General features: G+C 55.3%; 1 protein-coding gene across 3 annotated transcripts in view; it reads left to right on the top strand.

The window, feature by feature from the left end:
* DHRS3 (dehydrogenase/reductase 3) overlaps nt 1–22,471 on the top strand; it is a 41,423-nt gene that overhangs the window by 12,789 nt on the left and 6,163 nt on the right. For all 3 annotated transcript variants that reach the window (XM_086715710.1, XM_086715711.1, XM_025935228.2), the window contains 3 exons: nt 19,486–19,629; nt 20,328–20,447; nt 20,789–21,027. In XM_086715710.1, the coding sequence (XP_086571836.1) occupies nt 19,486–19,629; nt 20,328–20,447; nt 20,789–21,027 (503 nt within the window). The remainder of the gene's footprint in view (nt 1–19,485; nt 19,630–20,327; nt 20,448–20,788; nt 21,028–22,471) is intronic.

Below are 22,471 nucleotides of genomic sequence, written 5' to 3'. Positions count from 1 at the left end.
GGTGCTTAATGCCAACAACAGTCAGTTCAGCACCGGCCACCTGGCCCCAGCCTTTCTGACTCTGTTGGCCATTCCCCTTGCTTTGGTAAATGAAACCTTGAAATCCCTTTTTAGGGGCCTTCCAGGGAAGGTGCCAAAAAAGCGTTTTGATCATGAACAGTGTGACCATTTTGTCCTCATTTGAAATATCCCTCCTGGGAGGTGTTTATAGATAATTGTTTCCTATCTATATGTCCCACTTCTACAGACATCTGGCCCATCTAGGCCCCTACATCCCCCAATACCATTTGAGGTTCTAGGAGCCAGTTTTCAAACTGGGTTCCAGAGCATCCGAGGGGCTCCAAGAAGGTGGGACCACATGGGAGGTGGGAAAAATAGGGTTCTGAGGGGCCCCCACCACCACTTAACTAGATTGGCTTCACTTCTGTTTAATACCTTCGAATTCCATGTAAAATTTTTGTGTGCATTTTGAAAGAATGCGATTACTTTCAAGAGAAGAAAAAAAACACAGCTTAAAAATAGCTGTTCTAGGAAATGCTCAGGGCACACGCCTCTCCCCAGTTGATCCTTGGATGTGCCAAGCATCATCACACTGGGTCCTCAATCTTTGGCTCTTTCCTGCAAGGCGTAGAAGCATGTGGACTGATGGGTCCTCCTGTGAGCTTGTTCCTTGGCCCTACAGGAGAGGGACCCCCACCCCCCTCGACTCCAGGCATGTGGAACCCCGCGTCCTGCTCAGTCCTCAGCCAGGGCCTCTCCGCCACCCCTAGGGAGTCCGTGAACTAGAAGCCTTCATTTCTCAACCAGGATTGAAGGGGCCTCCCAAGTCCAGCATCCAGCCCTGAAGGACTGGGATTTGACCACCCCAGCCCCAGAGCCAAGGGCTGATCCATGGGTCTCTTGAGGGCTAGAGGCCAGCCCCCTGGCCACAGCACTCATGCAGTTCCTAATCCCATAAAGAGCCACCTGCGGTGTGACCTTAGACAAGTAACTTTATCTCTCTGGGCTTCCGTTCCCCTGTCTGAAAAATGAAGGTGTGGAGATTGAGTGAAATAACATATGTAAACCTCCTAGTTCATCATTTGCAAGAAAGGATGGTTCCTTCTAGTCAGGGGTAGGAGGGGGGGCGGGGGGGGCAGTGTGGGGGAGAGGGGGAAGGCAATGGGGGAGGGGTGAGGCAGTTGGGGAGCAGGAGTGGTAGAAAGGGGGCCAGCTTGGGGGCAGGGGGGAGGCGGTGGGGGGGGAGGGGGGGGCAGTGTAAGGGCAGGGGGACAGTGGACACACCCCAACCATGATTCTGCACCTTTTGTTTACTGAACCAGGTCGTCTATCTAGCGCGGGAGGTGGGGAGGTGGGGGAGGGGGAGGGGCAAAAGGCAAAGAACATGCTGGCTGAACTTGACCTGGTTCTGAGGTTCCCCAGGAAGGGGGTTATCCCACCCATGCCACAGAAACCCTCGAGCAATTTTAGCTAGAAGACAGTGGGAGGGAATCAGTCTTCCCACAGAGAGAGGGCTCAGAGCCTGGTGTCTTACCACCCACTGAGGCCTCCATCCCTGTTAAGATGGCCGGTAATGACTGTCCCTGTCCTCGTGGGTGCAGGCCTTTCTGTGGGTGAAGAGCAGAGGGAGGCTGGCCAAGGGCCCGGCCTCTGCTCTGCTCTGCGCCCGGCTGCCCACTCCCCTGAAAACCACCCAGCTTCCCCTCTGTGGGTTTTCATTAGTCATTTTCATCTCAGCATCCAAGTAGCTCAGTTGGTCAGGGTTGGGCTGTGGTGAGGCCAAAGTCACAGGTTACCATGGCAACTCGGGGCGCTCTGTGGCTGCTCCTTGCCATGTGTCTGATGGAAAAGACTGTAAGGTCCTCGGGGAGCAGGAGACAAGTCTCCTCACTCACCAAGCGTCCTAGGCACTTGGCACAGTATCGGGCACACAGTAGGCACTCGATAAATGTTCGCTGCCTGAGCAAATACGTGATTGACCCATCCTGGCTAGTTTAGAGCCTGTGTTCACTGAGTGCCTACTGGGCCTGGGCCCGGGGGCTGGTTCTGAGCACTTTCCATGTAAGTCATTTACTCCCCACAGTGAGGCCTAGCATTGGTGCCGTTCCAATCCTCTCTCTACTGGCCACGACTCTGGGGGTCAGTAACTTGAGATCTCACATCTAGTAAGTGACCAAGCAGGATTTAAACCCAAGGTGTCCTCTTGAGCCGGTGATTCTGGTACCTCCTCATTAATCATTCTATGGAACAGAACGGGTCATGTTGACAGCCCCCCAGCAGACTCCGTGCGGCCGATGACTTTAACAGCCAGGGAGTCTAAATGCATCAAACAACATTAGCTACAGTTCTCCTGATGGTGGGTCTGGAGGTATCCTTCAGACTGGTTTGTCGACCTCTGTGACCAGAAGGTCCGAGGATGGGACTACCTCTGGGCATGGCTTCAGGGGCTCAAACACTGGTGTCAGGATTCAGTCTCTCCTTGGGCAGGCCTCCTGCTCACGTGTGCCCCTCGCTGCCTTAAATACCCCAGCTCCCAGTCCACAGGATGGAGTGGTGTCTTCTGCTCAGCAGTTCCAGAAGGATCCAGGACTTTAGTCTCCCTGTCTGTGACTGGGTTGAGCCTGAAGCAGTCGCTAGTGATGGGTTACAGGCCTGTCCCTGAGTCAGGGGTGGACCAGCCCCAGCCAAGTCACAGTGGTTGAGAGTGGGGAGGTGGGCTTCCGTGGGGGTCTGTGGGAGTGCTGTTACCAGGAGCAAGGGTATTAGGAGCAGGCGTTTAGTCCTCCTTGTAGAAGGACCAATCCAGGTTTTAGTCATCTCAAGCAGAAACTTCCAGGAGATCCAGGCCCACCTGTTAGCCAGTCTAGTCTAGTCTCCCAAGTCTGGTCCTGCAGACATTATCAGGTCATTTACTGACACTTAGGGGCTAAAAGGACAAAGTGGTCCTTTTAGGCTTGAGCTGAAACCTCCTCGCCCTCGGGGAGTTTGTATCTCAAAGAGGCAAAATGAGCAGCCAGTCAAGGTGGCCTCACAGGTTGTCAATACTTTCTTCGTGACCTTTTCTAGAAGACTGAAGGCCACTATGATAGGAGAGTAAAGGAAGTCCCTTTGCGGGGTCACTGTTCCTCGTGGTGGTTTCCTGAGTGTGAGAAGCCCAGTTCTCCCTCCTTTCTGGCCACAGGCAGGTGAGCAGAAGGGAGCCCATATTGGGTCCTTCCAGGGTGGGAAGAAGGGTCTCTGGGGAACTTCTAGAACTCCCAGGACCAGGGTCCTTTTAGAGCCCAGCCAGCCAGCACAGCATGCTCCGACCCTCTCGGGCCCCACAGCAGGTTATCCTGGGCAGCTGGGGCCAGCGTGACCACAAAGGGCAAGGCGACCTTACGGCAGGCTAGCAGTCCTGCCAGACACCCCCACGTGACATCAGGCCACCCTTGACTCCCACGCCTCACGTCCTCACCTCTCACTTGGCACAGAAGGGCTCCCGCCTCACCTCTCCAGGCCACTTCCCTGTGAGCATGCAGCAGAGTGCAGGGGAATGGGTGGGGGTCCTCCAGCCCGGAGCACAGGGGCCACCCTGCACCCCTCTGAGGGCTCACGCCTCCTTGGCTGGCGGCTCCACTGTCCTGGTTTTGGGGCCACCTCTTGGGCCTCTGTGTCGGGCGGGGTATGTGCGTGTGTTTGCACGCACACACGTGAGCTCCCGCGTGCTGGGCACGCCCACCCGCATTGGCTTCTTGGCCCCGTTCCAGGAGCCAGTAGAGAACAGTGGTTCAGATTTTGAGCTCAGAAACCTCAAGCCAAAGTTCTTCCAGTTACTTTGCCGAGTGACCCCGGGCAAGCCTCTAGACCTCTCTGAGCCTCGGTTTCCTCATCTCTAGAAGGAGGACTCAATGAGATAACGTGTAGAAGTCCTGAGCACAAAACAGGCCGTCAGTATGTGTTGGCCCCGGGGGTGCGGCCGAGGATCGTGTTTGACTATTCACTCCGACCCGTCTCGTACCCCCTCTACAAAAGCACTTATGACCGGTTTGTTTGAAGCCGGGGAGGGTAGGTTAGATGGGGAGGGGCTGCTGTGCCACCGACAGCCCACACACTTTGGGGCAGACAGACTCGAGTTTCAATCCCAGCTCCTCGGGCCGGAGACCTTGGCCAAGTTCCTCAACCTCTCTGCAGGAGCTTCCGGTGGCTGTGCTAACACACGGCCACGCGCTCAGTGGCTTAAAACAGCATACGCTTAGGCTCTTAGAGTTCTAGAGGTCGGAAGCCCGGCACAGGTCTCCTCGGGCTAAAGTCAAGGTGTCGGGGCTGCATTCCTTCTGCAGGCTCTAGGGCATCACCTATTTCCCTGCGCTCACCGCTTTCAGAGGCACCCGTGTCCCTTGGCTGGTGGCCCCTTCCTCTGTCTCCAAAGCCAGCGGCTGCCATGCTTCCTCACAGCTTCCTCTTACTCCCTTCTGGCCCCACTTGTCAACTTGTAAGGCCCCCTTGCGATTATACAGGGCCCACCTGGGTAATCCAGGATAATCTTTCTATTTTAAAGTCAGTTGATTAGCAAATTTAATTCCATCTGCAACCCTAATCCCCCTTTCCCTTGCAAGGTAACACCTTCACAAATTCTGGGGATTAGGGCCCGGTGTCCTGGGGAAGCTTTCTCATCTGCAAAGTGACAGTGCTAATCCCAGCCTCCCAGGGCCTTTGGGAGGATTCCAGGAGATGGTCCAGCATGCTGGGCAGGGGCTCAGAAAATGCTGGTTGGATCTGCCCTGAGCACCTGCTGAATACAAAGCTCTGTTTCAGGTGCCATCCAGAGTCACCAAGGATGGAAGATGTCACGGTTCCTGCCACAGAGCGGCTGGTATTGTGATGAGGGCAGTAGGACATCCCCAGGGAAGGTTTGTCCTTGGAGAGCAGCATGGAAAAACAGGGACTTTTACTGACCCTGTGCTGGGGGAGCAGCTGCTCCTGGGTCAAACCAGAAGGCTTCCTATTGGGGGCGGATGTGATAGGAGGGAAGGGCACACAGGGGACTCTCCTGGGTCACAGGACCCAGGTGGACATTACACAGAAAACAACACAAGGCCGCCTGGGTGGCTCAGTCGGTTACGCCTCCAACTCCTGGTTTGGGCTCAGGTCATGATCTCAGTTTGTGACTTCGAGCCCCACATCGGGCTCCGTACTGGCAGCACAGAGCCTGCTTGGGATTCTCTCTCTCCTCCTCTTTCTGCCCCTCCCCTGCTCTCTCTGTCTCTCTCAAAATAAATAACAACTTTTAAAAAATAATTAAAAAAAAAAGAAAAAAACACAAGGTTCTGGGTTCCAGCCTCAGTCTAGCTGGGAAAATGGACCAGTGGCCCTCAGTAACATATATGGTGTGATGGGTGCCTGATGAGCAAACCACGATGGGAGTCAGCTATGGGCACAGCGTAGGGCTTCCAACCAGTCTCTGACTTTGCTGTCAATGCAGCTCTTCCTGTGCACTAGGTGACTTACAGGGACCATCTGAGAGGTAGGAACTGTTCCTGTCCTCATTTTTTAAATGAGCAGAATAAGGCTCAGAGACGTTAAATATTTGCCTAACATCACACAGCACGAATAGTCGTGGGATTTGAAGCCAGGCAGTCTGGCTTCTGCAGAAGGAAGGCTGGCAGTGGCTCGGCCTGGGGTCTGAGGCGAGACATCAAGGAGGAGGTGGAGGCCACGGAAAGAAAACATCCCAGGCCAAGGGGAAGTGCGTGTCTGGAAAATGGGAGAGGCGGTTGGGCCGGCTAGAACAGAAGTGTGAGTAGCGTGATGGGAGATGGTAAAGGGCGACACCTCACAGTACTTGGTGGCCACAGACTGGATTGAAAGAGTGCTAGGGAGCCAAAGAGGAGCTTCTACAGGGTGCAGGACCAGACCAGGTTCCTGGAAGGTGAGGGAAGCCTGGTTTTTCAGCAGAATTTTCCTCTTTCTGCAGGGCTGGTGCTGAAGGGAATCCCCTTATGGCCCAGCATCCAGGCCAGGCAAGAACCGTGAAGATTTGCTCCCAGCATCCTTTCGCCTTTGCTGAGCAGGCCGATTCCCACTGCAGAACGTCCCACTGCTTCCCCAAATCCCCCAGCCCTCCAGGCCCAGATCCCCAGCCTGATAGCATGACGCCAGCCAGCCGCAAGGGTCAACTCCATGGCGTTTGACCTTCCTCCTGCAGAGATCAGACCGATTCCTAATTAATGGACTGTAGGATAGATAGTTACCTTGGCACAGCTTGCAAGTAATTTAAAGCTTGTCCTCAGGAGGCCGGGCCATAAATAATGCTTAATTAGCCGGAGGTCTTCCTGGGACACACCAGCTGTGTGTTATTGGGCACACCAGCTCAGGCACCCCCGGATGCCTGGTTGGGATAGGAAGGGGATGCTGAAAGAATCACCCCTCCCCCAGTGAAAAATCAGTCTTGTCTTTCCCAAAACAACAGCTATAGTCTCACCTCCACCAGCAGAAGTGTTACCAGGGTTGGGGTCCCAGCTCAGCTACTCCTGGCCAGGCCCTTGACATTTCTAGGACCTCGGTGCCCCATCTATAAGATGGCCCAATAGCTCAGGTCCATGGCCCCTTGAGGACTTGCTTAAATGTATAGATCAAATTAAGAGGAGGGTGGGGAAAAAGGACTTTGGAGACTTTGGATTTAGGAACTGAGGCTAGGGGATGATAGACCTCACTGAAGCACCTTAGACAAGCTCTTGAATAAATCCTAGAGCACTGGGGACCACTGTGACACGATTGTTTTCACCGCTAAATCTAATACGCTTCTGTACTGACTGCTTTTGGTTTTTTTGCATGTGTAGAGTGGGTGTGTAGGCAACTGTGAATCAGCTAGCTGTCGTCAGCCGTCTGTTGGGATGTGCTGTCCATTCTGCATCGTGCAGTGGGTCTGTTGGGGCCATGTTTCCCGCTGTCCAGGGCAGGAGGGGAAGGCATGTGACCTGGCATTCCGTGCCCCTAGGGTATGGCTCTAGAGCCCGGTCCATGTAAAGGCCCCGCCCGGCTCCCTCGTGCGAGGCCTGTGGGCCATACTTCATCCGTCCCGAGATCCCCTTCAAGACACATTATCACCCGTTTCACAGGAGAGGCAAAATGATTTCATTCGTTCGCTCACATGCTCAGCAGGCACCTGACGACCATGCCACGTGCTGGGAATTCATCCCGAGAGCCTATGCTAGAAAGTGTGTGTTGGGGGGGGGCAAGAAATAACTTAAAATTTCAGATAGCGGCAAAATGCTGTAAAGACAATAAAACAGGGTGCTGGGAGGGAGAGAGATTTAAATATTAACTTCGGTGACAGGGAAGCTGGAATTGGCTCTGGTGTTAGACGGTGCCTCGTTGCATTCCTGGGGTGCTTTTTAAAGATCTGTAGTCATTTCTTCCTTACCCCCCCAGTCGCCACAAGGACTTGAATTAGTGGGGTCCAAAGAGGGGAGTCTGTGGCGGCTCCTTGGGCCCAGGGGACCATTTGCCCATATGTCCCCAAAGCCCTGGCCACTCACAGGAAATCCAGAAGGCAAGTTTGGTAGGTGGCTGAGGAGAGAGGGCCTGCTTGGGTTCCTTTCCGTGTCTCCAGGTTCTGCATCAGGCCCCGGATCTGAAGGCTTCTAGCCAGCCCCAGGAGCCTGGTGAGGCTTTCGTGCACTTTTGACCTTCCCACAGCGGCACAGGGAGGCCAGTTTTGATTCTTCCCACTTCCCCGGGGGGGTGGGGGGGGGAGACGGTAATGCCCAGAGATGCCAAGTGACTCATCCAAAAGTCACACAGCAAATCAACTCCAGAGCACAGTGCTGGCCTGCCGGCCCCAGCCAGGCTGCCTGCCATTCCCAAGGGCAGTTCAGACACCTGGGCTGCCAAGGGTGTGCGGGCCAGGGCCGTTCTGGGAGCCGCCTGGAACAAACGGTGGTCCCCTGCCTGGTGGAGGCGGGCAGTCGGCGGGACACGCTGGCATCTGCTCACACCTGGAGGAAGGGCCCCCAGCACCCCAGCACTTCTGCTTCCATGAAGAGGGATGAGCTTCCCAGAAAGCCGAGCTCAAAGGCAGGCACTTCCCCAGTCTGTTGGGCAGAAAGCCCAGAGCTGACCCCAGAGGCTCAGCCCTCGGTTTTGAAAACCCCCTCCCGCCCCGAGAGGCAGGGGATGGGGTCCCCAGCGGAGAGGCTGACCCCAGATGGGTGGACGCCGCCAGCCCCCGGGGACGCTCCGGAGGAGGGAGGCCGCGCTCCAGCTGGGCCCGTGCCTGCCAGGGGGGCGGCGGAGGGTTCACGCTGCGGCCAGCAGACTGGCTGCGTGTTGCAATGTCTGGTGGCGTTTGCAGCATCCTGTCCGTGTGTGCAGCTGGGGTAACCTCAGGCCGGCGCGGAGGAGCGTGTGTGGCGCGCAGGCCTCGCGGCCTGGAGGCTGCTGGCACCTTGCATCTCATTTACAGCTCCGGGTTCAGCCGCGGGCCAGCGGCGCCCGTGACGTCACGCCGTTTGTTTACCGCGGGGAGGAAGCGCGGGCGGTCCCGGCGGCGGCCGGAGGGGCACCCCTTCCAGCCCCCGCGCGCGCCGCGACCCCAGCCCCAGCCTGGCCCTCCTCCCCACCTCCCCTGCCCCCTCCCTCTCTGCGCCCCTCCCCGCACCCCCAACCTCAGCCTGGCCCTCCTCCCCACGTCCCCCGCCCCTTCCCATCCGCACCCCAACACGGTCCCTACCTACCCCGCCCCCTCCCCCCTGCTCCGCCCCCTCCCCAACCGCGCTCCGGACACCTCCCTGAAGCACCCCCCCCCCACCTCCTCACCTCCTGGACCACAGCGCCGCCCCGCCCCCTCCACAGCTACCTCCCAGCCCTCTTCCCTACCCTCTCCCTTCCTTTTCCGTCCGCCAAACGGGATCCCGGCCCGATCCCCACCCAGGACTCCAGCCCAGCCCTGCCCCACCCCCTCCCGGGACCCCCGCGGGCCCCCGCCCTCCGCCCGCCCCTGGGCCCGCTTTCAGAAAGACTTCCTGGAGCCTCCTGCCAGACCCGTTGAGGTTTCGCCCGGCGGCTCCTCCTTGCCACCCCCTCACCCCATCATGTGAGCGCAGACTCGCCTCCCTGCACGGAGCAGGCTGCGGCGGCTCATTTCGCTGTCAGGGGCGGTGTTGGGATGGCCGGCGCTTTGTTATTGGAAACTGGGGTGTTTACCGGCGGCGCGCTAGGTGGGTAGCTGGCCAAGGGCGCGCTAGGTGGGCAGCTGGCCTGCTTGGCCGGCATCCAGGCACCCTCTTCCTGGGGAGGCGGCCCTCGCCACCTGGAACCGTTTCCGCACTCTCCACCACCCCTCCCCCTCGCTTTGCCTAAGCCCAGTGTTCTGGATGCTGAAGGGACCCGGGGATCGGAGTCAGGACCTTTCTCTTCCTCCGAACCTGGGACTTGCCAAAGCCGACCTTCCCTGGAGAGGGAGGCTCAGAGGCTCAGTGCAGGACCACTGTTCTGCCATTGTCTCAGACCAAGCCCTTTGGGGTCCTCTTGGAACCCCTCTTCCTCTGGCTGCCCAGTCCTGAACCCTCCTCTTCCAGAAACTTCACCCGACTGCCCCATCTGCCTCAAGTGTCACCCGCCTGTAGAGCAGCTCCTGACAGGCCCCCCTGCACCGCCCTGGTTCCCACTCCCATTCCCAACCCCCAAATCCCGCAGTCAGAACCCGTTCCAGAAGCCAAGTCAAAAGTGATCATTTCTGTGGTGACAACCCTCTGAAGGGTTTCCAGTCTCATTGGGAATGGAATTCCATGCCCCCCCCCTCCGCCCCCGCACTCCTTACGGCTGCAGTGCTCAACTTCGTGTCTGCCACCTGGCCTCCCTGCTGTACCCCAACACCCTGAGCTCATTCCCACCCCAGGACCTTTGCACTGGCTGCTCCCTCTGCCTGGAAGGCCCTTGCCCCAGATATCTGCATCCCTCCCTCCTTGACTTCCCTCAAGTTTGCCCAAATGTTATCCTACCAGGGAGGCTTTCCCTGTCCCCCCCTTCCAAGTAAATACCACTTCCACCCGGGGATCATTCCATCCAGCCTCCCCCCTACAAAGCTTCCCTCTCCTTCCATGCACTTTTGGCCACCTTTATATATTGCATTCGTTCCTACGTTCGTTGTTCCCCATCTCCCCTGTACACTCGTGAGAGCAAGTGCCAGGAGAGTGGATAGAACTTTCCTGCTGTATTCCAGAGCTTCCAGCACTGCCTGGCATGCGGTCACCACTCAGTAAGCCCCCTTGAATGTGTGAGCGCGTGAGTGAGCGAGGGAGTGTGTGAGTCAGGACAGGGAGCAGTGAAAGAGCTTGGCTTATGGGGTCTAGGTTGAAGCTGCTTTGAAACTTCTGCTTGCACAGCCTGCATGAATTACTTAGCCTGTCTGAGCTTCATTCACGCACGGCACTTATGGTCCCATTTCTCAGAATGGTGATGCTGGAGATGTGCACCATGCTGGAGAGTGGCCTGTAACCGCTGGCTCTCCTCCCCTTCTTGGCACCTGCATCTCAAGGTCACCTGGTGTTCTCTGCAACGGCCCGGAGGGAGGTCCAGATTCGGGAACGGGGGCAAAGATCATGAGGTGTCAGCTAGCAATTCTGGCCTGAGTTCTCCCACTCCTGGGTTTTGCCACGTGTGGTCTACGGATAGACAGAAGGAGGTGCAGCCCTTGGGCTGGGCTTGTAGGCTGTTAGTGTTTGTGAAAAGAAACGTCAGCCCCTGAGTTTCGGGCTGGAAGTGAGAAGCTGTTCTGCGCTTCCTTAGAGGCAGCCTTTGAGATAGTTTCCCTTTGAGGAGGTTTTCCCAGTGGTCCTGGAACCAAAAAGAGTCACAAGAATCACACCCTGGGATGAGATGGGGACTTAGCCCAGTTGTCCTCCTTGGTTTCTGAATAGTTGCTGAAGACATGGCTCTTGGCAGGTGAAAGTGTTAGGTGTGTGTGTGTGTGTGTGTGTGTGTGTGTGTGTGTGTGTGGCGGGGTGGGGGGTGGGGTGCCCCTATCCTCATGGACGTAAGGCTTCCATTGTTGGAGGGAGATGTGTGTCCGAGAAGAGATCTGGAAAGTCAGAAAACAAGGACGTGCACAAAGATGTCTATGGCGTCTTTGTTCATTGCTGTCAAAACTGGCAACCAAGAGGCCCTCCATTAAGTGAACAGATAAATAAACTGAAACATTCAAGCAATGAGATCCTATTCAGCACTAAGAGGAAATGAGCCATCAAGCCACGAAAACACACGAGGCACCCTAAATGTATATACTAAGTGCGAGAAACCAGTCTGAAAAGACCATATACTGTGATTCCAACTGTATGGCATTCTGGAAAAGGCATAGTGACCTTACGCGTGTCAGTGTGGGTTCATCAGTTGTAACAAGTGTACCACTCTGATGGGGGACGTTGTAGTCGGGGAGGCTGTGCCTGAGGGGGTGCAGGGGAGATGTAGGGACTCTCTGTACCTTCTGCTCCATCTTGCTGTGAACCTAAAACTGTTTAAAAAAAAAAAAAAAAGCCTCTAGTGGCCCTATGTTACTTATGGATCAAATACATATTCTTGGTCCCAGAGGTCAAGGGCAGTATGTAACCGGACTCTACCTGAACCTGTCCATGCTGCCACCCTCTCCTGGGGACTCCACTCCACCAGCTCCAAGATGGCCTAGCCTTCTTCCTTCCTTTCTCCTGGACCACACTTACGTGGCTGCCCCCTGGAAGGGCTCTCCCCTCTTTTCTCTGTGTGTCTCTTTTCTGTCTCTTATAAGGACACCTGTCATTGGATTTAGGGTCCACCCTAATCCAGGGTGATCTCATCTCAAGATCCTTAACTCATTACATCTGCAAAGACCCTTTTCCCAAATAAGGTCACACGCATGGGTATCAGGGATTAGGAATTGGACGTAATTTCTTGGGGAGGGTGGGCACGAGTCAAGCTGTTATGCCCCTCTGCGGGCAGTAGTGAGGACCTCACCTACAGTGCCTAGAGCAGGGCCTGGCACACAGCGAGCGCCCGAGAAACATTAGCAGTGGCAGTGGTGAGTCCTGTTCTCCTTCTTGCCCGCTGGGAGAACCAGGGATGCTGGCACACCCCTTCCCCCAACCCCCCCCCCCCCGACTGCCCCGGCCACTGTGCTGACCTATGCTCAGGGACAGTGAGTGGGTCCTGTCCTCACCTGTTCTCCCACGTCAGCCTCTAAAGGCCGCCGGTAGCCTTGCAAAGTGTTGAGGATCATCACTGTCACCCATGTGGCACATAGTTGGTCAGCAGGGCCATGTGCTACACGGTCACAGGGCAGCGGCTTCCCAGGAGGTGGACACCTTGCCGTCCAGCCCTCGTCATGTGGTGTGCACTCGGTGACAGCTGTGCAGTGCATACATGTGGCCCTTTATGGGGTCACTTGGCTCTTCGCTCTGCAGGTGAAGTTCGGCAGCCGAGTGCACAGGACTGGGCATCAGACCCAGCGGGTTGGAGTTCCGGCTCTACCGTTGCGAGCTGAGTCATTTCAGGTGTATCACACAGCCCCTCCGTGCCTCAGTTTCCTCATTTTTGGATTGGGCCTGGGGCCCCCCTCCTAGAGCTGCCAGAGGGCTGGGTGGGGACCTGCAGCAGGTGTCCACATGATGCTCGCGGTTCTCCCCGTGGCTCCCACGGGCCAGTTCCAGGTGGACCTCAGCGGGAGGAAGTCTCTGTCCGGCTCCAGGCTGTGGTCAGGGACTCGTGGGAGGAGGACACTGCTGCCTGATCTAATCTGAGGAGCTTCCTAACAGTCCGCTCCAACAGCTGAGCCGGCGGTAGCCAGAACATTCTGGGCAGGCCCAAACAGGGAGCGAAGCCAGCGCGAGCCTGCCCTGCCTGTCACTCGGGCAGCTCGGCAGCACGGGGACAGGAAGGGGGAACTGCCTCCGGCCTGAGCCCCCAGCAAGAAGGCCCAGTGCCTTTGCCCCCTCTGACCCGCTGGGGTCACACATCAGCCGGGGGGACACAGACAGCGAACCGGAGGCTATGCAAAGGGCAGGGTGCAAACGGTTGCATGTTGAGGGCAGAAACGGGGCTCTCGGGGAAGGGGGGGAGGTGGGAAGATTAGAAAATCTGAAATGTCTCGAGGGAGTATCCCATCACTGTCATGGATTCTGAAGGGTTGTCTTTGAAAGACAAGGTGGGCTGCTTGCCTGTTGGGGGTGACCGCCCAGCACTCCCAATGGGTGAGAGCTGGAGGCAGCTGGTTGGGGTTCATTCCTAGAAAAAAAAAAAAAAAAGCTTCCGTTCCAGAGAAGAAAGGGCTAAGGATCCAGAGCGGTAGTATTCAAACTTCGTTTTATTTTTTTAGCAACGGAATCTGTATAGAAATGGCTGTTCTAGAAGACGAATAAAAGTGACAGTGCTCTGAATGACCTGGGTGGAGGGGAGCGGGGACCCCGTCTACCAAGCCTCCCACCCCTCAGCAGCCCTGGAGGCTCCTTGCTAGATTCCCCCAGGGTTCCCGGAGCTCAGCGGGAACACCTGTCTCGGGAAATCCTTGGATGGTTTTGACACTGGTCTCCACCTTCGTGGGCCCAGGACTGTGGACAAAGGAGGGTCTTGTAAGTCGAGTGGAAGGATGGGAATGGAGAGGTCTCTAAGATTCTGCGGTGCGGCCCCAGTTGGGGCTGTGTCTAGAAGCAAGGCAATGAAGCCCCGGTCTTCCAGGCATCTGTCACCCCGATGACCCCAGTTTTATGGGGGGAGAGTGGGCTCTTCTGCGAGCAGAGATCTATTTATGTTCCTGAGTTAATAATAAGAATAATAATAATAGCGAGCGTTTGTCATGTCCTTTCTTCATCTTCCCAACCACCCTTTGAAATTCATAACCTTAATTTATAGAGAGGTTCAGTGGGTGTCTAAGTTCGTGTAACTTCTGAGGGGTAGATCAGAGAACTGAGCCCAGCAGTCTCTGGCTCCTGAGCCTGTGTTCTCAGCCACTCTTCTCAAAAGATAGGGGGTCTCTTTTTGGAAGCAGGCAGGACTGTGAAAGGGAAGAGAGCTTAAAATTTAACTTCCGCTGGACAGCACGTGTCCGTGCTCCCAGCGTCACCAACCCGCACCCCTTGTGGGCCACACGAAGCTCTGAGAATGGATTTTTATGAACGTCCTCCCGCTGGAGGTGCTAAGAGTGGAGGAGAGCTGTGCACCCTCAAAACCGTGACCCTCCCACCCACCCCCCTTCCCTGCCATGGTCTGGGGTCTCTGGTGGGTATTTTCTTCCTTCTGGGAAACCAACTCAGCATCGCTTCGCTCCAAGACATGGGACCCGTGAGACATGAGCTGTTCTGCCAAAGACCTTCCGAGGGACTTAGATCTTTCCGGGGCCGCCGATTATAAACAGATGCTCCTCCTGGGATCCGCCCGGAGACCACCCAGCTCACGTCACTGGGGAGGGGGACTGTGCTCTCTGCAGCTGAACTCCAGCAATGAATGCCAAGTGCAGGCCTGCATGCAAGCATCTCTGGGCAAAGAAGGCAAGGCTGGGTGGAGAAGAGTCACTCACTGTTCTCTGGCCAGCAGATTTTTTCTAGAGACCTCCCTGGGCCAATGTCATGTGACAGTGTTAGTTGGCTTTTACTCTTGCTGGGTGCTGAGGTTACCAGATGGATAGAATGGATGGGATTCCCCAGAGGACCTTGCAAGCTTGCGGGGGAGGCAGGGGTGTTCATGCACAAAGATCAGTGTTGGCAGTTGGGCGTGGGAGGCTTGGGTCACACTGCACCGCACCAGTGGTGTGACCCTGGACGAGTCATTTTACCTGTCTGAGCCTCACCTGCAGAATGGACAGAGTAACCATACCCACTCATGGAATTGTAAGGATGAAAGGAGAAAACACACGGAGGGTACCCAGCTTATGGAAAGTGCTCACTAGATACTGGCTGTTGTGTCATGATGTTGTTATTGTGGATTATTGTGTGTTATTGAAGGATAGAAGGAGCAGCCAGAGAAGCTTCACAACCAAGGGGGCATTCAAGCAGGGTTCTGCAGGAGGAATAGGAGTCCACAAGTAGGCTTGGCATTTAAAGCAAAGGAGAACAGCGTGCTGGGCACTAGGTAGGGTCACAGGGAACTTGGAATGAATGACGTTTATCCAGGAGACAAGATGTAGATGGGAAATGGCGAGGACAGCACACTGGGGGCCAAGTTCAGCATGTGATGCGTGAGTGTCAACCTGTAACCGTGAGCTTCCTCGCTCATCCTCACGATGGGGAGAGAGAGCCAAACAGACAGCCACCTCGTGCTGGGTGGGAGCCCCGAAGGGGCAGAGCCAGGGACCTGGGGAGCAGGCAGGGCTTGGACCCGCGGACCTCCGACCTCTGGCCTCATGGTCTCCTCAGCTGTGAGAAGTGGGTAACAGTGGCCTTCAACTCTGGGGCTTCTCAGGCTCAGGCTGGCTGGAGCTGCGGTGAGGGCAGCTTTGAGGGAGAGAAAGGCAGGGACCCTGGGCCGGACAGGGCGGCCGTGGCCTGAGAGGGGCCGGATGTCTTGGTCCCCTTCCCTCCATGCAGCCTGAAGGACAAGAGAGGCTGGGAGGCCGCCAGTGTGGAGTCACCCTGAACCCGCATTTTATCAACCAGGCCTAAGAGTGAATCCCGGGCCCGCTGGCCCTCACCAGCTGCTCCCTGTCCTGGGAGTTTATTCAGAGGAGGCCGGCTGGGGTTCCACGGGCTCGTCCCTCCTCTCCTGTTCACCCCACGCCCCTCTCAGACCCCTGCCTCCTGCCTGCCTGTCCTCTCCTCCATTCTGACGCCGGGTGGGACTCTTGTCCTGTCAGCTGTCCGGAGTCACCCCCAGCTGACTCCGGGCAGGGACCGTGTGGGCAGACCTGCTGGGCTAAATCTGCCGGTTTCCTGGTCAGCAACTCTGGGTCCCCAGAGGGGTCCAGGCAGGGCACTGGAGAAGGAGAAGCCAGCAAGGCACAGGTGAAGCCCTCCCATCCCCAGAGGACCCGCCCGTGGCCACCAGTGAGGCACCCATGCATGGCCCTGAGCCTCTTTTTCCATCTGAGAGTAACCCCTTGCCCCCTTCAAGGGTCTCAACCTCAGATTTGACTCTTCACATCACAGCACAGCCCCAGGGTGGTTTTGAGGCACTGGGGAAATCTGGGTCTCACTGAATCTTGGTCCAAGCAGACTCTGTGTTGAGGGTTCTAGGACCTTCGTGGCTCCATCAAGGAGGATGGGGTGGTCTCAGCCTTCATACCTCCTCCCTGCCTGTCCCACCTGTGGCAGGTGAACTGTCATTCATTCACCCAGCAAACAGCATGTGCCGTGCTGGGCCCTAGAATGTGAAAATGAACAAGCCAGGATTGAGGGCCCTCAGGGGGCTCCCAGCCCAGTGGGGTTGGAGGGGGGGGGCGGGGTGGGCGGCAAGCAGCCCTGTCATTGTGCCCAGGGAGAGCTAGAGGCTCTGAGCACAGAGCATGAGGAAGCCAGCCCACCAGGGCATCCTCAACAGACCCCGAAAAGGAAATGGCCCCGCCTGGATGTATCCCCTGCCCACGGGAAATGAGTGGACACAGCGTTCCCTGTGTCCTGGCCTCCCTGGTTTCCTGATGGCTGGTTTCCTGGGCAGACCGGAGGCAGGGTTAGACCCAACCCTCCTTGCCCTACCTGAGAACTGGGGGAGGGGGTGGTCAGGAAGAATTAGTTAATCTGGCCAGGAGTCCCTGGTGCCCCTTCTGCTGGAACCCCATGCACACCTGTGTGTGCTGAGAAGCAACCCAAGGTTCCCAGAATACAGGCCTCCTGCGTGTACTACTGCCCCAGACCCTCTGAGGAACTCGCTTGTGCTCCTAGGACCCCTGCACCTGCCAACACCCACCCCAGCTTTACACTTCCCTTCTCTTTCCACTTGTCTAGAAATTCTCAGAGTCCTCAGAGGCACTGCCTTCTGCCAGACCCTAGGGAACGGTGCAAACCCCGTGGCCCTGTTCCCCATAGGAGCTGGAGGTGGGATAGGGTTGAGCAGGGACTAGGGGAGGAGAAAAGAGGCCAAAGATCCCCTTCACCTCAGGCTGACATAGTCAGAATTAGATGGAGGGTGGTTGGATGGTGGGAGAGGGTGAGTAGAAGGAAGAAAAGAGAGGTGGATGGATGGATGGATGGATGGATGGATGGATGGAAGGGAAGGAGGGAAGAAGAATGGATTGGGTGGGTAGATGGATGGATGGATGGATGGATGGATGGACAGATAGGCAGATGGGGTAACAAGGGAGGATGGAAAGAAACTTGGGTGACAAGGACTACAAGGCAAGGGTGAGATTTGGTGGAGTGGAGGATGCTTACACCCAATTGCCTTCCCACAAGAGATGGTTTTTTTTCTTCTTCCTGAAGCGAATCTCCCTGCCTCCCCTGAAGGAACACACTCCAAGTCTGTTTTTAGTTCAATAGACAAGAAAGTGTCCCTTGGAGACTGTCTAATTGCAGTCCATTTGCCCTTAAAGGACTTTTGTGGTCATGGAGAGCCACTGATGGAATCCTTCCTTGTAAAACACTTCCTGTATTTTAAGACTTAATTATAAGAAATAAAGCGGTTGGACTAGGTGGGGTCTTCAAACTGGCCTTCCCAGGGATGTTTCAGGGGTTGAAAAAACAGTTTTATTTTCTTTTTAAAAATATTTCAGGGGCGCGCCTGGGTGGCTCAGTTGGTTAGGCGTCTGACTCTTGAGTTTGGCTCAGGTCATGACCTCATAGTTTGTGAGATCGAGCCCCATGTTGGGCTCTACGCTGATAGCACAGAGCCTGCTTGGGATTCTCTCTCTCTCTCTGCCCCTCCCCACTCTCTCTCTCTCTTTCTCTCTCTCTCAAAATAAATAAACATTTTTTGTAAATTTTCAAAAGTATCTAAAGCACCAGTAGAAAAAGCAGGTCCGTTGCAGACCACAGCTCTTTTTGTTACCTTTCCTAATAAGATAAAGCCCATTGCTTTATTCAGGGGATTTGTACATTCCAGAAAGTTGGGGGGTGGGGGAGCACACCAGGTCTTTTGTGTATCCCTCCAGCTACTCCCTTTGGGACCCTTTCCCAAGTGCTTAAGTGAAAGTGCTGAGATTTTAAGGTCTACAGTTGATAAAACCGTTCCCACCACCAACTAGTCTGTGTGACTTTTCTCTCTACCGTGTCACAGAGCGGACTGGAGAAATCCATCGGGTTCTGGGCTGGTGTGATTGGAGCCACCTCTGTAGCCTTCACTTGAAAACGCTTGCTTACCCAACACGGCCTTCCTGTTCTCGTTAGTTTCTTCTAGAGGGAAAAATCTGTGGTTGGACCTGGAATGTCTTCCTTGTGAAGAAACCTAGTTTCACAGACTGGGTACCATGTTGGGTTTCATTTTTCAAGGAGGAGTTTCATTGACAATTTTAGAAGGAAGAAATGAAAATAGAAACCCATTAGACTAATCCCTGGGGAAACCCCATCTCTTCCTTTTTCCGATGCCTTCCAGCCCCTGCCTCTATTGCCCTGTGCTGCCAGAGCTGAATTTTATTAAGGTTCTTAGTTCCCTTTTACCGACGGGGGCCTCTCTGGACCCAGGGACACATCATGTCATGGGGAGGTGGGTTGTTCTCGCTGGGGTCAAGGTTGAGAGTGAACCAGCCTTCTCTTCTGAGCCTTTTATGGCCAGCCATTCATAAGTTTGTCCAACACTGTTAGAAGTCCATTCATTGGCCCCACCAGGGTCTCCTCCTAGTGCAATGGGTCCCACATTTATTGCCTGTGGGGACGGCAGCATTTCTTAGTGGGAGCCTGGGTGCCTCTCTTCGTGCCCTCCTTCCCAGTGGGGCCACAGCTAGGTGGGGAGTCCACTTCACCTCTGTGGGCCTCATGGCCAAGACCTTCCAGTCCATTCTGGAGGCTGGTGCTCATAAACCTGGCTCTAGACCTACTGGGTGGGAAGGCCAGCTTGTTCCTGAGAACATTCTGGAACACCATACAGGAGTGCTGTCACTCCAAACTGTGTAGGGTAACTAGAATCTGTTGGTGGGAGGCGTCCTGTGGAAAGGAATGTGTAAGAAAGACTTGTGTGGGAGCCCGGGTGACTCAGTTGGTTCAGTGTCTTCGGTTCAGGTCATGATCTCGCAGTCTGTGAGTTCTGGCCCCGTGTCGGGCTCTGTGCTGACAGCTCAGAGCCTGGAGCCTGCTTCACATTCTGTGTCTCCCTCTCTCGCTGCCCCTTCCCCACTCATGTTCTGTCTCTGTCTCTCTCTCAAAAATAAATAAACATTAAGAGAGACTTGTAAATAATGTATCCATCGACTGGTCGTAAATGGGCTCAGTAACTGTCCGTTCGGTTCAGAAAGTCGTATTGTTAATGTGCTTGGCGTGCCGTCGTTGGATGCAATCGGGGAGGCTAGCTACTTGACTTGCCAATTACTCGGGCAAACTGCTGAATTTCCATTGCCCACCATTGAATTACGATGGGTCATTTAATCACCACCTATTTGGTGTTGCCATCCTCTCCTTCCAGATCGTTCTCTGGGGCCGGACTGAGAAATGCCTGAAAGAGACGACAGAGGAGATTCGGCAGATGGGCACCGAGTGCCACTACTTCATCTGTGATGTAGGCAACCGGGAGGAGGTATACCAGACGGCCAAAGCTGTCCGGGAGAAGGTAAGTGCCCAGGAGGGTCTGTCCCGAGTTCGGCTGGACACAAGACACAATAGCCAAAGAGAACATTCTCTCACCTGCCTGGCCTGGGAGAGAGCGTTGCGAATGGCAAAATGGCTGTTTTCGGGGCATGTCTGGGGACTGTCCCGGAAGCTGGCCCAAGCTGTGTGTGCATGTCCGTGTGCGTGAGTGTATACGTGCATGCGTGTGTGTGTGTGTGCGCGCGCGTGTGTTCTTTGGGGCAGGGATTAGGTGTGTGGCTTGATTACATAACAGAAGTAATCACCTGTTGTCCCCTTTGGAAGAAACCTTGTGAGTTTCTGGGGGGCAAAAGTCCCATCGCCCTCTGGGAGGATCCTTCTCCTGACTCCAGCCATCTGTTCACGGTGAATGTATCAGTGAGCTCCACAAGAGCAAAACCCATCCTGTTTGCTATCTAGCCCGTGGTGAATGTTAAGTGCTTCTGTGTAACAATAACCTCATTTATCGTAAACATGCTGTGTGCCACGAAGTATTTCTGACCCTCAGATCAACCCCGGTACGGCCATCAGCTCCATCTCACAAATCCAGACTGAGGCTCAGAGAGATGATGTGGCTGTCCAGGGGCACACAGCCGGTGTCGAGGGGGCAGGCCCCGCCCCTGTGGGTGCAGGCCACCGGGACCGGCTGCCCTAACAGCCCCGCGGCCCCCTTGCCCACAGGTGGGCGACATCACCATCCTGGTGAACAATGCTGCCGTGGTCCACGGGAAGAGCCTGATGGACAGTGACGATGACGCCCTTCTCAAGTCCCAGCACATCAACACCCTGGGCCAGTTCTGGGTAAGGGCCGTCCTGGGCCACAGCCGGCCCTGGGCGTGACAGTGACGTGTTCCTGCCCTCCAGGCTGCTGTAGGGGGGTGGGGAGAGGCTCACCGGGGCTTGGGCTCAGGCCAGGGGGATGTCCGGAGGCAAGGTGGCCAGATAAGAGCAATGACCGCCCAGCCCCCGGAGACATCTGGACGTACAGAAATGCGGAGCTCGGTGCCCTGCGGTGGGCGGGCCTCGGCCCCCTCCCCTCCCCTCCCAGGAGAGCTCAGTGGTGGTCGTGCTCCCTAGAAGAGGTTTCAGAGGGGCCGCTGGAGCCCGCGGCAGCTCCACACTGACCTCCCACCCACCCTCAGACCACCAAGGCCTTCCTGCCGCGCATGCTGGAGCTGCAGAACGGCCACATCGTGTGTCTCAACTCCGTGCTGGCGCTGTCTGCCATCCCTGGTGCCATCGACTACTGCACGTCCAAAGCCTCGGCCTTCGCCTTCATGGAGAGCCTGACCCTGGGGCTGCTGGACTGTCCAGGAGTCAGTGCCACCACCGTGCTGCCCTTCCACACCAGCACCGAGATGTTCCAGGGTATGAGGGTCAGGTCAGTGAGCGGGGGACTCCCCTCCCTTAAGCCAAGTCCCACAGCGGATCGGACCAGGGACGTGCTTAGTATGCACAGAGAGAGCTAAAATTTAAAAATATCGCGGAAGCCCCTTCTGTTTGGCTTTGTGGTCTCATACCCGATTCTCTATATGCGAGGCCGTGGGACACTGTAGTGGTTTAGGGTCTTGCTTCTCAGGTCAGGGAGCTCTTACAAAGTATCAGTGCACATGCTCGCAGTGGAACACTCCCCAAGAGAACAGAGTTAACACATGAGCAGCATGGATCAATCTCAAAAGTATTACGTTGAGCAAAATAAGCCAGATGCTTTCAAAGAGTGCCTTCTGCATGAAACTCTAGCACAGGCAAAACCAGGCCAAGGTGATAGACATTAGAATAGTGGCCATCTCTGGAGGGGCGGGGACATAGCCTGGGAGGAAGCACAAAGAAACTTTCTAGAATATTTTAAAATGCTCTCTCTTCCCAATCCAAGTGGCAGTTACACAGGTAAAAATTAATCATGCCATACACTTAAGATTTATTCAACTTTTTATGCAAATTATATGCATAATTATATGTATGCAAATGATAGCTCAATTTAAAGAAAGACTGAAGCCCAACCCCCTGTCCTCCAGGCCAATGGGACTCCAGGGGAATGGGAACTATTGGTTGAGACCTCATGCTTTGGAGCCAGCCACCTGTGGTGCTGACTCACTTATACCTGTATTGTACCATCTGACCCTGGGTCCAATTAGTTACCACTGTAGCCTTCATTGCTCATCGGTAAAACAGGAAGGTGAGTGGGGTGGCTGGGTGGCTCAGTCAGTTGAGTGCCCGACTTTGGCTCAGGTCGTGATCTCACAGCTCATGAATTTGAGCCCCACATCGGGCTTGCTGCTGTCAGCACAGAGCCCCATCGAGCCCACTTTGGATCCTCTGTCCCCCTGTCTCTCTGTCCCTTCCCTGCTCATGCTCTCTCTCTCAAAAATAAGTAAATGTGAAAATAAAATAAAACGGGACGATGAGGATGTCCACGTCTAGGGTTCTATGATAAGGATAAAATGGGATCTGGCAAGGAACACTGCATGTGTCTATAGTAAGTCCCCAATAATGGTGCTCTAATGATGTACAGTCATGAAGGGGCACAAAGTTAGAGACAGGTGACGATGGGGAATTATCCAACAGCTACTTTCCTTGCTTTTGCAATGCAGCATATAATAACAGATTTGCCTTCTAAATTATACACAACAGGTTCTTCCACACACGAAGATGGCGTGGAGGTTCACCATGAGAATTTGATGAGACAGCTGGTGGAAAGCACTTAGCACAGCACGAGCCATGTGGGAATCACTCAGTCCCCCTTGGTTGTTATTACTGAGACTGGTTTGGTCATCCCTCCTTCTCTACACTTGTGAAATCTTGAGCCAGTCTTGCTACCTCTGTAG

This window comes from Puma concolor, chromosome C1 (genome assembly GCF_028749965.1).
Source record: "Puma concolor isolate L17-30 chromosome C1, mPumCon1.1.hap2, whole genome shotgun sequence".
Taxonomy (NCBI): Eukaryota; Metazoa; Chordata; class Mammalia; order Carnivora; family Felidae; genus Puma; species Puma concolor.
The sequence above is the reverse complement of the archived record's forward strand: the minus strand, read 5'-3'. Positions and strand labels throughout refer to the sequence as shown.